The sequence below is a fragment of the Marmota monax genome, unplaced genomic scaffold (genome assembly GCF_021218885.2).
Source record: "Marmota monax isolate L192 unplaced genomic scaffold, Marmota_monax_Labrador192_F-V1.1 WCK01_AAM20220418_F8-fsc00041, whole genome shotgun sequence".
In the NCBI taxonomy this organism is placed as follows: domain Eukaryota; kingdom Metazoa; phylum Chordata; class Mammalia; order Rodentia; family Sciuridae; genus Marmota; species Marmota monax.
In genome coordinates, this window is record NW_026695238.1 from 6744335 (window position 1) to 6760062 (window position 15728).

At 43.4% G+C, this 15728-nt stretch overlaps 1 protein-coding gene across 1 annotated transcript in view; it reads left to right on the top strand.

The window, feature by feature from the left end:
- Positions 1-10177, top strand: part of Sgpp2 (sphingosine-1-phosphate phosphatase 2) — a 109514-nt gene extending 99337 nt beyond the window's left edge. Inside the window, exon 5 of the mRNA XM_046439718.2 lies at positions 6752-10177. Within this exon, the coding sequence (XP_046295674.1) occupies positions 6752-7303 (552 nt within the window). The 3' untranslated portion in view covers positions 7304-10177. The remainder of the gene's footprint in view (positions 1-6751) is intronic.
- Positions 10178-15728: the final 5551 nt, after the last annotated feature.

The window sequence follows — 15728 nt, forward strand, 5'->3', positions numbered from 1 at the left end:
GACATCATCAGATGAGGGGGTGGAGCTGTGGCCCAGTGGGAGAGAGCTTGGCTAAAATGCCCAAGGCCCCAGGTGCCATCTCTAACTCCCCCACTCCCTCCAAAAAAGGTACAATGAATTCTCTGAGCAACCACAGAATCACCCTGAGCTCTGGAGATCTTCAGAAATTCTACACACAATATTTCTGGAGTTTTCCATGCAAGTCTCACATGTGTTCATGACTTAGCTGGTCCCACCTGCCCTCTGATGTCATGGCATTGGGGTGGTTTGCTGGATCCCTTGCTCTCTGGTGAGGTTGTGACCTCCAGCACCTTGATGTTGCCCACTGTCCTCTAGGTGCCTTTGAAACAACTTGATATGAGCAAAACGGACCCACCAGAGGCTGTAGGGGATCCTGCCGCTGCTCTGCATCTGGGCCCCTACCAGGCACCTGAGCCTGAGCCCTTCCCTGCTGGTCCCCATGATACCATCATGGCTTCAGCTGCCCATCAAGCGAAGCAGTTGTGTCCCATGACTGACTCAGCTTCAAGGGCATCTCGAGGGATACAGATGTTCTGGCTTTCCACTGCCAGGAGGTTCCATAATGTCTGGCGTTGTCACTGTGCACACATGGGGCACGGTGGCCTAGAGGTACGAGGAAGGATGGATTCTTCCATTTGGAGGTCCCTCTACCAGAGGAGTCTCGAAACAGCATTCTTCAGTTCTGTGTTTTATAGATCAATCAAAATAACTCTTTCACCCTCTCTGAATTCCTCGGGTCTCAGACCTGAGTTGAGTGCATGGAGACATCTGAGTAGCAGAATCTTCTCTCCCCTGCGGGAGGAGAGAGGCTTGTTTGCTGTGTTGAGTTCATTATGGCTGGCTCTGCCTCCTTTGAAATCAGTGCCCCCTTCAAACATACGCAAAGTGCTCTCAGTCCCCAGCTGGTGACATTTTATCAGGCCCTGCTATGCAGAGGATGCACCTAGGCTCCCGAGATCCCTTCTCCTGCAGGGTTTAAAAGGAAAGTCCTGTTTGGAGAAGGAGAGGTAGAATTTTATTTCACTTATGTTTTATTTTCTTCAGTCTTTTTGGTACTAGGGATTGAAACCAGGGCCTTTGAAACAACATGATATGAGCAAAATTGACCCGCCAGAGGCTGTAGGGGATTCTGCCACTGCTCAGCATCCGGGCCCCTGGATTTTGACTGATCTATAAAACACAGAACTGAGGGGTACCGAGCTGTACCCATCACCCCTTTTTATTGTGAGACAGGGTCTCAATAAGTTACCAAGATTGGCCTTGAACTTGCAATCCTCCTGCATTAGCTTCCTGAGAAGCTGGGATTACTAGTGTATACCACCTCACCCACTGATTTTATTTTTATAAAGTTTATGACTGCTACTTCAGTAGCATTAAAATTCTGTTCTTTAGATTCATTTCACAGGGTGACAAGGCTTTTGTTTTTTAATTTATTACTAATATCATAATGTTAAAGTGTTTACATAGCTTTTTTTTTTTCTTTTGGTACTGGGAATTGAACCCAGGGGTGCGCTACCACTGACCTTCATCCCCAGCCTGTTTTTATTTATTTGGAGACAGCTTATGTTTCCAGGCTGTTCTTGAACTTGCCTCAGCCTCCTGAGTCTCTGGGAGGTCAGATGTGCACCTCTGCACCTGGCTTCACCTATGTTTTTAAAGAAGGTAACACAACCACTTGATAAAAAATTCAAAAAGGTTAGCCCAGTATCTTGTGAAAAGCCTCCTTCCCAGCCATCCAAGGATACCCCTTTGTGTATTCAAGTGCAAATGCGTCTATAACTTCCCTCAGCTTTTTTCAATGAAAATGATAATGTACTATCCACACTTCCTGCATCTTGCCTTTTAAAAAGCATCTGAGTCGGTAGCGCGCTCACCTGGCATGCGTGCGGCCCGGGTTCGATCCTCAGCACCACATACAAACAAAGATGTTGTGTCCGCCGAAAACTAAAAAATAAACACTAAAAATAAAAAAAAATAAAAAAAAAAACCTGAACATTTTTAAAAAAAAAAAAAAAAAAAAAAAAGCATCTGAGTGTCCTTTTTCTTTTTATAGCATAGTATTCCATGCTGTGAATACACCACCATTAAATTTAACCGTCCTTCTATAGATGGAACGTGTTACTACAAACAGTATTGCTATGATACTTGTTATATACACACAGTATCTTCTTATTACAAACAGTATTTAGTATTACAATGGATAACTGGAAAATGTCCCATTTCAGCCATGGGCAGTTGTATCACTAAGATCGAGACCCAGAATAAGGTTGAGGGTCAGAGGATAAACGGATGAGTAATTTTTAAAGCTATCAACAAGTTCATCCTCATAAAGCACGCACCATTTTATAGACAAGTGATTAATGAACATACAGTTTCATTAACAGAATGCTAGCCTCCTGGATTCTGTTCAGCAGGGATAGGTGTTCCCAGCATAGTTTGTGTGGAAGAGGGAAATGGGACACGGGCATGCTGGGAGCTCCAGGTGTCCAGAGCTGCTTGACCAAACACAGCAGTGGGGACTCCATTGTGTCATTCAGTGCAACAGAAGAGCCCACCTGCTTTGTAATTTTCATTTATTTGTTTGAAATGGGATTTTAAATTTTAGAATAAAATTTTTAACATGTGTATTTTAAAATTGACTTTTGGCATAGAGGTCTATGAATTTTAACACATGTATATTATTGCTATCACCACCACAGTACAGAACAGTTGCATCACCCCAAAGCTGCTGCATATCACCCCTTTGAAGCCACATCTAAGACCATCTAGACCCCCTGGGAAACCCCTGATCCATTCTCTATCATTATGGTTTTGTCTTTTAGAGATGATATATAAATAGAACTGCTCAGTATGTGACCCCTGGGTCTTGGCTTTTTCTGCTCATCATAACTTGCTTGAAGCTTCACCAGAGCTGTCACACACATTAGTAGTTTGATGTTTTTCATTGCTCAGAAGTATTCCACTGTATGCATATACCACAGCTTAGCTACCCACTCACCCATAGAATGGCATGGGTTGTTTCTATTTGGGAGTGATTATTAATAGAACTGCTATAAACATGCATTTACCAACTTTTGTGGGAACATAAACTTTAATTTACCCTCAGTGTAGTTCAATTTTCATGTGTTTTATGAGTAAGTGTGGGGATATTTTTAAATATTTGAGAGACATTTACATTTCCTTTTTCATAAACTGCTCCTTTCTGTCACCATTTTTTGCAGGAAGAGGACTTAGGTAATTTTTATATTCGACAAGTTGGTTTGGGGAGCTGACAGGTCATCCATGTGGACTTATTTAGCATTTAAGTTTAAAATGCAGGTCTAAACTGGGCACTGCAGTGGCCGCCAGTAATCCCAGCAACGAGAGGCTGAGGCAGGAGGATCTCAAATTCAAGCCAGCCTTAGCAATCGAGTGAGGTCCTAAGCAGTTTAGTGAGACCCTGTTTCAAAATAAAAAAATAAAAAAGAGCTGGGGATGTGGCTTAGTGGGTTCAATCCCTGGTACCAAAAAGAAGAAAAAAAAGAAAAAAACAAGGTAGGATTAGAATTAGAGACACCCAAAGATAGACTTGAGAGTCGCGGTGATAAAGAATGGAGAGGTGAGAGCATGGACCTGCATAAGCTCTTCAAGAGAGAAAACATACGAGGCTTGAAGATAGAATCTGGGGAAATGCCCACATTCAGGATGTGGAAAGAAGAAGAGCTGAAAGAGGAAGCCAATAGTGAGACTGCAGGGGTCAGAGAGAGCCAGGAGAGCAGAGTGAAATAAATGTCTAAGTCAAGGATCGTAATCCACAGGACACAGTGTTCAGAGGTTGAGAGAACATCGCTGTCCAAGAATCCCAGCTGAAAGCCCCGACGTCACTCTGACTGGACTGGGAGGCCCTGTGACCACCCTGCCCACTGCTCTGTGATTGGTGGTGTGGAGCACCAGGTGGCCTCCCAGGTCACCATGCTCCAATTCCGTGGTTTCCCAGAACCTCCTGGATCCCCACAGAGAAATCCAAAGCTGTTGGGAGGAAGATGTAGGTGCCCAAGAAACAACCAACAAATAAGTAGAAGGTGGCCTTTGAGAGGCGGCATCATCTCATGCTAGAAGCTTAGACAGCAGCCATGTGCCGTTGGAAAACTGGAGGCAACGTGTAGATGGATGGTGTGAGACTCCCCCTACCACCACCCCAGGAGGTGGCCTTCCCATCTGTCCTCCCTGCAGCCAAGACAGTCTTTTGAAAGTGAAAATCTAGTCCTGATGTCACCCAGCAAGCGCTGCACATGGCTAGCAAGGTGTTGTCCTTGTGAAGTACATAGGACTGTAGGCTCCTGCCGGCGCTTACTCTCCTGTCCTTCCCCGAGAGACCATCAGGATCCACAGGCTGTCCCGTTGGTTGCCCACCTAGGTAACAGTGACTGGTTGTGCACCAGTCTGCAAGCTGTGTGGGTGGGGATTGTATTTACTTAGTTCACTCAGCATTCTCTAGTGTACTGTCTAGCATACAGTAGGCACTCATATGTGGCTTTGACAGAATGGATGGATGCTCACTAATCTGTGAAATGTGCTGCAGTCTCAGTGTTTATTTCTAAGACCCAATTCTCTCCCAGGGTTTACCCACATCAGGTGGCGTTTTATAGGCAATACGCAAAAATAAAATAATGTGAGGCTTATTTTTTTGCTCTCCCTCACTTTGATCTTTGAGGACATAGTGTTCGCCTTCTTTTCTCTGCCCTCCCATCCATTCTACCTTGTGAGGGCACAGCTGTGAGATCCTCACCAGGCACTAAATGCCAGCACTTTAACTTCAGGCTTCCCAGACATCAGAAGTGCAAGAAATAAAATGTTAAGCCAGGCAAGATGGTGCCCACCTGTAATCCAACTCGGGAGGCTGAGGCAAGTTCCAGGTCCACCTGGGCAACCTAGCAAGACCATGTCTCAAATAAAAAGTAAAAAAGGATTAGGATGTAACTCAGTGGTAGAGTTATTCCTGGGTTCAATCCCCAATAATACACACACACACACATACACACACACACACAGAATGAAGTTACTAGAAAAAAACGAGCCTGCCGTTTCAAAGCATCTCTGGGCTTACAGAGTAGACAACATGAGCCAAGCTCACCCTCTCAAGCTGAAAGAATTATGGACAAGAAGTTATCATTGAAATTAAGTGGTAGCATGGGCTGGGGATGTGGCTCAAGCGGTAGCGCGCTCGCCTGGCATGCGTGCGGCCCGGGTTCGATCCTCAGCACCACATACAAACAAAGATGTTGTATCTGCCGAGAACTAAAAAAAAATAAACATTAAAAATTTCTCTCTTTAAAAAAAAAAGAAAGAAATTAAGTGATAGCAGACATGTCCATGGAACATTGCAGGGATTTCACCCCTTTATGAATCTCCTGATAGATGAGCATGTGGAGATGGCAACTCGTGGGCAACAGAACAATACTGGAATGGTGGTCATGCAGGGAAATGGTGTGATCATGTTTGAAGCCTTGGAATGAGTAAAAATAATGGTTATCCAGCAGAGAAATCTATGTCCCCTCTCCTGAGGGCCTGTTTAACTATGACATAAAAATCAGACCATGTACATTTTCATATTAAACTTTTTGTTAAATAAACTTTTTAGTAGTAAAATTAAAAAAGCAATGCTTAGGATACTAATACCAATATATCTACGTCTATCCATCTAACCCATATCTATGAAAATAAAGTTGGAGGAAATATGCCAAAGCATAGACAGTGCTTAATTTCAGTGGCACAACCACAGATCTATTTTTCTTATGGTTTTCAAAGATTTCCAGATTTTCTACAATGCATGTGTATTGCTTTTTGGTGTTTTCCAGATTTTCCAGTGTGTTAGGAAACATGTTTTAAATGTTTCAGTTGTAAACTTCCAAAATAATCCACATGAAATCTGAGACAAAACCATAGCAAGATGTCAGTTCTCTGACTTAACTGTGTTGGTCTATTGATTCCATGAAGACTTCATCTTCTAATAAATTTTGCAGTGAGAAAACTAAAGGAAGAAGAAAAGGTGTGACATCAAGGAATTCATGATATTTTAAGCGGGGAAGGAAGGGAGGAGGAAAGGAAAGAAAGAAATGTTCTTCAATCTAAAATGTCCTAAAGAATGGGATCAGGGAGAACATGGTACAGCAGCTCAATGAAATTGTATGCAGCTGTTTGAAACTGGGTCTCTGAAGACAGAGCAGTGGTCCAAGTCCAGCAAGGTGAGCTTGGACTCCACCATTTCCAAAGAGTCTTCTCAATCCACCTGCACATATGACATGCCACCCCTGCTGCTTGAAGATGCTATGCTCTGCTTGCTGTCAGTGTGGCTCCCCCAGAAGCTACCTGCCCCCTCCAGCCAGCCTGCAGCCCAACCCTGCCTGCCCCCAAGGATGGCAGCCTCTTGAAGACCATGACAATATTTATGATATAAGTTTTGGAATACTTTTAAGATTTAAGTAACAAACAAGACTAAAAGAACCATGAGATTATAGGCATTTATGAAGGAAGACAAAATTAGTTCTAAAATGCAGGAAAAAAAATGGAAGAAAATATGTAACATGAATAACATGGTTATGTGCACTTCTTCCTATTTTTGTTCTTCGAGCATGTACTGTGAAAGGTAACAGTGCAGAAATTGTATTTTCAATATCAAATCGATCATCTTTGGCTCAAAATTAGAGCTGTACCCCAAGGAAGCACTCACTGTTGTTCTCTCTCCTCACAGGATGTGCTGGGTGGCGTCCTGATCACCGTGTTCCTCATTGTCCTTACCTACCCTGCCTGGACCCTCATCGACTGCCTGGACTCAGCCAGCCCCCTTTTCCCCGTGTGCGTCCTCGTCGTGCCGTTCTTCTTGTGCTACAATTACCCTGTGTCTGATTACTACAGCCCGACCCGGGCGGACACCACCACCATTCTGGCTGCAGGGGCCGGGGTGGCCATAGGGTTCTGGATCAATCATTTCTTTCAGCTCGTGTCCAAGCCCGCGGAATCGCTCCCTGTCATTCAGAACATTCCACCGCTCACCACTGACATGTTAGTTTTGGGTCTGACCAAATTTATTGTGGGAATTGTGTTGATCCTCTTGGTGCGTCAACTTGTACAAAATCTCTCCCTGCAAGTATTGTACTCGTGGTTCAAGGTGGTCACCAGGAACAAGGAGGCCAGACGGAGACTGGAGATTGAAGTGCCTTACAAGTTTGTCACCTACACGTCAGTTGGCATCTGTGCTACCACCTTTGTGCCAATGCTGCACAGGTTTTTGGGATTGCTCTGAGCCTCAAACAGTTGAAAACTAGCCCACTGGACATGAGAGCCAAGACTCAGGAAAGTTGTTGGGTGGGCAATCTTGACCACTTGTTTTTCTCTGATACAGTTTAAGTCACACATCTGTGCTGCTGATACCAGATAGATGCTGCTGCCGTGGAACTGATGCTCCCATTAGTCTGTAAGGATTGTGCTACAGCCAACCCAAGCGGAAAACCATAACTGAATTCTTCAAGAACATCCCTCCCCTTTCTGTTACATGGACTTTGGACCTGGTCCTGGGTGGGCAGGAGTTGTGGCCTTGCTGAAGAATGTGTACAAATCTCAGTGGGCTCTGGAGAGCCAACAGAGTTGGAGGATGTGGAGGTAGAACATGTCTTTTTAGCTATGACCTTGCCCAGCACTGAATCTCATTTCCAAATTTGGAGTTTTGGTCTTGGAGAAAGGATGGCGCCATGCACAACCACATTCCTTGGAGAAGACAACTTCCTTGTGTGATGGTCAAGTTAGATTACGACCATGGGAATAAAGCTTCCTGGGAGGAGATGAAGGGTGCCCGCAGAGCTATGAGGCCATGGGAAGAGCCTGCTTTCCTCACGAGGCCTAGTCTCCTCCAGGTTCATGTGGAAATGAGGATCTGCTCTTCCTTGACCATACAATTTGCAGGGTCCCAGCTTCCAGTACTATACTCTTGTGACCCACAGAATTACTGGCTGCTGCCACCTCATCACATGTTGACATGACTGGGACATGCTGAGGTTATGCTCTCTCCTGCCTCAGTCTTTGATGTCGTTAGCAGTGTGGGCTTTCATGTAAACTTGGAAGTTACTGGCATCTGCCTGTGAAAGTGGATCAACAGAAGAATGGATGAACCTTAATCCTTTGGGGCCCTGACTCCAAGGGGATAGGCTTCTGTGATACTGCCTGATGGTGACAGGGCTTCCTGACATTTTTCCTCCATTTCGCACTTACTTTCTGTAATTCTGCTTTCTCATCCACTAGATAGAATCTATCTTCCCACTTCTTAACTCTTGGCAATTTTAAGGTCACTAATGGCAAGAACAACTTCAGCTTCTCTTCAGAAAACAAGCAAATCAAAGAGAACATCCATTAAACCTAGGGTGAGCTCTGCTTAGCCTCAGGAAGGTGATCATATGCATACACCAGAGTTCCCTCTTCAGTTCTTAAGCATAAAGAATAGGTACCAACAACTTTCTCAAATGTTACTATAAATATGTAGTTAACAAACTCTCTTTTGGGGAATAGTCCCTAATCCACAGAAGCCAATGTTTTATGCTCCTAAGATATCATTACTATGTACGCATTTTGGGAAAAAAAAATATCTTCCTTAAAATTTGCAGAGGTTCAGACCCCTGTATCCTGGGTTAAAACTGAAACCCACGTTTCTCCTGACTTCAAATATGTTCCATGGCCTTAATGTTGGGATGATCTTAGACTTAGTACTTCAATTTCTCAAGGACAATTTTTAGCAAAACATACCATTTTTACTGAAAATTCTTTTCACACTTATCACAGTTAGAAGGCAGGGATCAAAAGGGATCTATCACTTGTAGCACATGATTGGGGGGGACCCCTAGCTTGCAGGCCCTCCTGCCTAGGGCTGCTTCTTTAGTACAGTGGCTGTTGGTTTGATAAGGCCCTTTCCCATACTTCTGTCCCTACCAAAAGCTAAACCAGTTTGCAATACTAGATCTTATTTACAGAAAATGATTTTATTTGGTGTGTCTGAAGTCAGGTGACAAAAGGATCAGCTTTGCCCACTTGTAATTTTGGAGAAGAGAGGCTGTAACTAGTGTCATAGCAGTAGGTGTGAACATTCACATATAAATTTTTTTTACAGTTCTCCCTTTTAAGTCCCAACAATAGGAAGGTTAAGCCATTATATGGATGTATTCAAAGCTATATTTACAGAATTTGAGTGGAAGATGAATGTATTAGCCACGGAACATTAAAGAAGGATGTCATGATTGGTCATTTTTAAAAATATCTGATCACAGCAACTGGAGAATAAGGGTATGTTGGTGAGGCCAAGCATACATAGTTTGAGGGACTTCTGGTCTATGGCCTAGAATCAGGCAGAAAACGATTGAAAAAATGTCATTTCTTGATTCAAATGCTACCTTGCTGTCCCTCTTCCATGCATCTCTCATACAGAACTTCCCGCTACTTACACCACCACCACCACCACACCTCCCACAAAGTGTTCTTCAGGGAGCTGGGCCGGGGTCTCCTTTGATGAAGTGTGCATTTCCTCTCTGGGGGAAGACTGCCCCCTGCTGGTTTGGCTTTAGTCTTGGTCCAAAGCCCCTCTCTTGATCTGGAATTTCAGAGATTAAGACTGTAAATCCAGCTTCCCACAATGTGTCCAATGTAAACCTACGTGGCCCAGCCAACCTTGATGCCAAGCCTCCAGGGAGATAGACAGAACGACTCACCCTTTTCCTGATTGTCCCCATGCCACCCCCAGCTCACTGTCACTATGGTCTGTGGTGTTCATCCTTTAACCTTCATTCCGAGTAGCTGTCGTTTCATGACAGTTTTGCTCAAATCTGCATCATAACAATACATTGGGGGGGGGGCATAGAAGAGACCTCTGGACTAAAGGGGACTTCAATGGCAGAGGAGGAAATTGCTCCAGCACATGCTCAATTGTTCACTGAAACATGGGATTTTCTTGCCCAAATAGACAACTCATGCTCCCCAAGTGTAATCAAAGCATGTGGTGTTTAAGGACCATGTGTTCCAGGTTTCTATTTTGGAAGCCTTCAGCTGTCTTGCTTATGTACGGTATGTAAATTTATTCTTTTTAAAATAAATCATTTTTGTTTGATTCTGACTTCTTATTAAATGCTTCAAAAGCCAATGTTCTGTTCCTTTGGATTTTTTCCCCCTTACCCTGGATCGTTTTTCTGAGTTCACTGGACCTGAGTTGGAAAAAGGGGATAAAGGTAAGTAGCAAGTTGCATGATTCTGTTATCATGATTCAATCACATGCAAATACCAGTAAGCCCCATAGTGGTCACGCACGATTAGTGGAAATATTACACTGGCATGCTTAAGTGCCCACCTCTATGTCCTTTTACTGTAAATGAGATAAATTTCACTCTGTGTTGGAAGGCGTATTAGAGCTGCTGCTGGTAAGGTGAGTGCACTATCTGCTAAGCCAAAGTAACAATTGCAACGTGCTCTGCCTCCAAGTACCCCAGTTTGCTATTTGAAATGGTATGAGAAGTTGACACTTACATTTGCAAGAGCAGTCTAGGAGTCTCTTTGTACTGTGAGCAGGATGCATTTATTACCTATGATGCCAGGCATCATTGGAATGGGCAACTTCAACCTGTCCTGTGGAGTTCTCCAAGGAGAGAGAAGACACAGGCTCAGAGAATTACAATTCAAGATCTGAAGTGTTAAGACTGTAGGGAAAACATACCGTGTCATGGGATTTGAGAGGAGGGGGAGATTAATTCCAGGTGGAGGACTGCAGCAACACAAGCAATGTATGAGCCAGGCTTAAAGAACATGTGGGATCAGCTCTGACCAGAGGTGCTTCCCCAGATACCTTCAGTGCTTACAAGGAAAAACCAAAGTAAACTCGCATGGATATTGTATTAAAAATGAGGTGACATCTACAGGTGACTTCAGACTCCTTCCTCTTCTACACCTCTGAATTGCTTACTCACAACCTTGTTCCCAGAGAGCCCTGGGTGGAGATGACCAGCATCTGTGTCCTTTGTGCCCATTGTGTTCCTCAGTCTTGTCTTTGCCCAGTTCCCTGAACTAGTTCTGTGAAATGAAACTTGTAGAATATTTCCATGATCCTGCCTCCTGCGGGGAACTCAGTGCCCCCGGCTCTCTCTCTGATGATTACTAGTGAAGCCCTGGTTCTCTAGTAAGGGGCAGAACCAAGTGAAATAGTGGTATCCGCTTGCCTTATTTTACACAATAGATGTTTTCCTCAAAGCTGCTTTTATTTTTCAGACTTTAAGTTCACTGAAGGGTTTGCTGTTTAAAACTCATATGGCTATCCTTCGTTTCTCTAAACATAAGGCTTTAATAAATTACTTGGGGTGCACCATGAATCCTTTGTTTTCTTAAAGTGGGGCACACCTGTAGGACACATTTAAATATTTACAGATGCATATTAAGAATGAGAGTTGAATGTGGGCCATGAATAGAATGTTAAATTCTTAAAACTGCAGCCACATGAGACAAGGGAGCTACACGAAGCCAAAAATTCTTCTTCCTTTTTCACGCCTGTCTATATGGCATGCAAAAACAAACAAGAAAAGCAAAGGGTGTAGCTGGAGTTCGGTGGGAATGCAGCCTTAACGCATCTGCCGGCCTTGCTTTCTCTCTTGCTGTGACATACAGGTCCCCTTGGTCAGAGTCTTCCTAATGCGGGTGTTCAAAGAATGTCAATACCTCTTTAATATACACAGCACTGGCCCGAGGTCCTTGATGAGGCAGCAGGGTGGCTCTGAGGGCTGTTGCACAAGTCATTTCTTCTACCTGTATGCATGAGCCTGGAGGACTGAGGTCTCCTGGGCTTCCAGGCTGCCGCGTCCCTCAGTCACACAGGACAAATTATACAGAGTACACGAAACGCAAGCCATTTTAGACATCTTAATTAAGTACTGATAAAAAGATGTTGAAGTTTCTCGAAGATCAAAAAGGGATTTCCATTATGCCCCCTATACAAACCCCAGCCCAGGCCCTCTGTGTGACAGCTGGGCCCAGTGCTTTCCACAAGTCATCCCGCCTAAATGATCTTCCTACAGCACGGTTTGTTTATGAGACGCCTCTCTGTCTGGCTCATCTTGCCCCACCTGCCTCAAAGCCACCCCAAGTGCTTCTTGCTTAAATGTTCTGACCAAGACTCACAGTCAGGAGATCTCTGATTAACCCCGCCCATCTCTAGCTGGGATGTGACATGGTATCTACCCAGCACCAAAAAAGGGTGATTACACAAGCTTACTTCCACCCAAGGCTTCCTGTCAGCCCTTAGGAGATGCTTATTTAGGGACGGGCATATTTTCATTGTTCATTACAGAAAGTGGAGGCTTGTGGGAAGTAGAAAATTTCTTTGGCTATAGAAAAGTCACATTTCCCCCACATCTTCATGCTGTCTTAATGGCCTGATTTACTTGGCACTCACAAATCCTCCAATCCCAGTGCTGCAGTTGCTCTCAGCCTTGCCACAGCCTCCTGACACTGATGGGCTGTTTCAAAATGTTTTCTAATGCAGAATCATGCCATGTTCCTGGCCTCCTGAATCAACAATGAAGTTTGAACCTTATGAATGAGATGTGAAAAACTCAGTGTTGTCCTTGAACTTTTTTTTTTTTTGGTTTTAGGGATTGAACCCAGGGGTGCTTAACCACAGAGCCACATTCCCCAGCCCTTTTTATTTTTTTTGAGACAGGGTCTCACTAAGTGGTTAAGGCTGACTTTGAACTTGAGATCTTCCTGGCTCAGCCTCCTGAGTTGCTAGGATTACAGGCATGTGACACCGTCCCAAAGACTGAACATGTTCTAACACTGCATTCATCATATGGGGGTGGAAAAAACTCAAGGCTTTTGGCCAGACACAATTTCATGAACCCTTTGCTGGAGATATTTTTTCAATCCACAGTCTGGCTATAACATTTGGTTGTTCTGTAAAGGAGACTAAGACTGCTTTGCATGGACTTTGCCCTTCTTGGCAAGCAAGGTCATTTGACTCCCCTACTTTTGTCCAAAGAGGTCACGTTCCCCACACTGACTCTGGTCAAGGGTCTTAGGGAGCTGCTCACAGGCACCCAGAGGTGCACTGCTGCCTTTAGTTTTATTATACATGCGAGTATTTACTTTTTTAAAAAATTATTTTTTAGTTGTAGTTGGACACAATATGTTTATTTAATTTATATGTGGTGCTGAGGATGGAACCCAGGGCCTCACATGTGCTAGGCGAATGCTCTACCACTCAGCCACAATCCCAGCCCCAGTCTTTGGTTTTCTTAAATGTAATGTTCAGTTTGTCTTTGCTCGGGCTGCCATAACAAAATACCATGGGCTGGGTGGCTTAAACAACAGAAATTTATTTTCACAGTCCTGAAGTCTGGAAGTTCAAGATAAAGATGCCAGCAAGGTAGATCTCATTCTTTGGGCCACAATGAATAGCCACTGTCTCACTGTGTGCTCATGGGAACCTTTTTTCTGTGTTCAGAGTGAGGGGAGATGAGAGCCAGCGCTATAGTGTCATTTCCAAGGGCACTAATCCCATCGCAAGTTCCCCCTCATGACCTCACCTAGCCCTCATTACCTTCAAAAGCCTCATCTCTAAATACCAGCACATTGTGGGGTTAGGGCTTCAACAGATGGATTGGGGGAAGACACATTCAGTCCATTACAATATACATTAAGGTCCTAATAACATAGGAAACCAAAACTTGGGAGATATCAGATGGGGTCAAATGCTTCAGTCCCTAAGAGGGCATATTTTATTAAGACCATCTGTCTGCTTTTGGATAAAATGGAGAGAAGAGCCCAAGCCAACATCCAAGTGTTGTTATTGATGTTTTCACAAAATACCAAGCACAGAGGCTAAGATTAAGAAGCAAAATTTTGAGTAATGTTCTTTCTTACTAATCCAATGAGCTGAGAGCAGGAACAGCAGTTTGGCTGGTTTCTACTTAGGCTCCTGTTTAAAATGTAAAAATAGTCATTCAATATGTTTTAAATTCAAAATGCATCCTTTGACCTGGCAACATTTACATGTAGGAATGTAAGCTAAGGGAATATTATGTTGTTCAAGTGTTAATAGTCACATCTAAGAAATATCTAATTAACCCCATGCATCTTTAAGTGTGCCTATCACATGCCAAATGTGAATGTTTATACAGTTGTATCCATAAAGACTGGTTTTTCTTGGGCCCTAAGCCAGTGCTAGTTTTCATTGGAACATTGTTTATAATTGCAAAGGGTTGGAAATAACTGAATGACCATCAACAGAGAAATAGCTGAACCAATTCACGGACATCCATACAAGAGAATATTGCGTCAACTGAAAGAATGAGGTAACCTGGAAAAATAAGCCATATTAAATGAAACATGAGATACAATAAAACTTGTGGCAAACCAGTAAGTAGAGCATGACCCAAAAGAATTTGAGTTTGTGACGCTGACTGTTAAACACAGGAAGATGTCAGAAACAGTGGAGGCCAAAATTGTTAACAGTGAAGTTAATTTAGGAAATTAGGGGGGAAAGTAAAGGTTAGTTTGGGAAGGCCTTACTTTGTACTTTTGTTTTTGGCATTAGGATTGACTTGGGGATCACTGAGCCACATTCTCAGACCATTTTATTTTTTATGTAGAGACAGGGTCTCACTAAGTTGCTGAGGCTGGCCTTGAACTTGTGATCCTCCTGCCTCAGCCTCCCAAACAGCTGGGATTACAGGCATATGCCACTGTGCCCAACTGTACAACTTTTTAAAGTAGAAGTCTTACCTTTTTGTTTTTCAGGATTTGTTATATTTAGAAGAAACTTGTGAAGTCTCAACAGTTGGCTAAAAAGGTAAATGATGCAAAACCACTGACTCATGGACTCCAAGTTGTTATTAGGTGTCTCGATCACATCTACTGCTATTTGCCCTTTGAGCAAGTCATTACTCTCTCCAAGACTCAACTGTTTCCAGCCAAGAGAATTTCATTCTACTTCCTATGACTGTTAACCGCCCTCCTCCCCCCCCCACACGCACGTGAAACCAGATCAGATGTGGGAAGACTATAAACAGAAGAGTGATGCAGGACTGTCAGGCCATAGAAGTGGAGTCATCTGTAAACTAGAACAAAAATCAATTATATTTAATTTTCCTTATAATACCTGAGCTGCCAGCTTCTACTAAGATGTGTCTCCTCTAATAAAGGCTTTTGGCAAGCTACCTTGGCTCCAATTCAAATGCTTTATCCAGGACAAGTTTAAGATGGTCTCGCTGTGGAGCCTCCACTCATAAGCTAGGTTTGCCTCTTCTATTGTGGCCAATTCGGTTTTTCTTCTCAGTTTCCTGCTTCAGAGGGCAGAGACATCTATAAAATGCATGGAGTTGATCTTTCCCCTTTCATGCTGAATAATCAATACAAGTAGTTTCTGGCCATTCAAAAATTATCTAGGGGGCTGGATAAATCTTCATTACCCAAAGTGTCCTCTAAACTCTTTACAGTCAATTCCACTTGGAGATCCTACCAACTAATTTGCTTTTGACTTTTCTAGAATTTCATATAAATGGAATTACCTGTACATAGTTTTCTGCATCTGGCTTCTTTCACTTAACATAATGCTTTGAGATTCATTTGTGTTGTTTGAGCACCAGCAGTTCCTGTGTATTGCTGAGATGTACTCCACAGAATGAATATACTGCAATTTATAACTACTATAA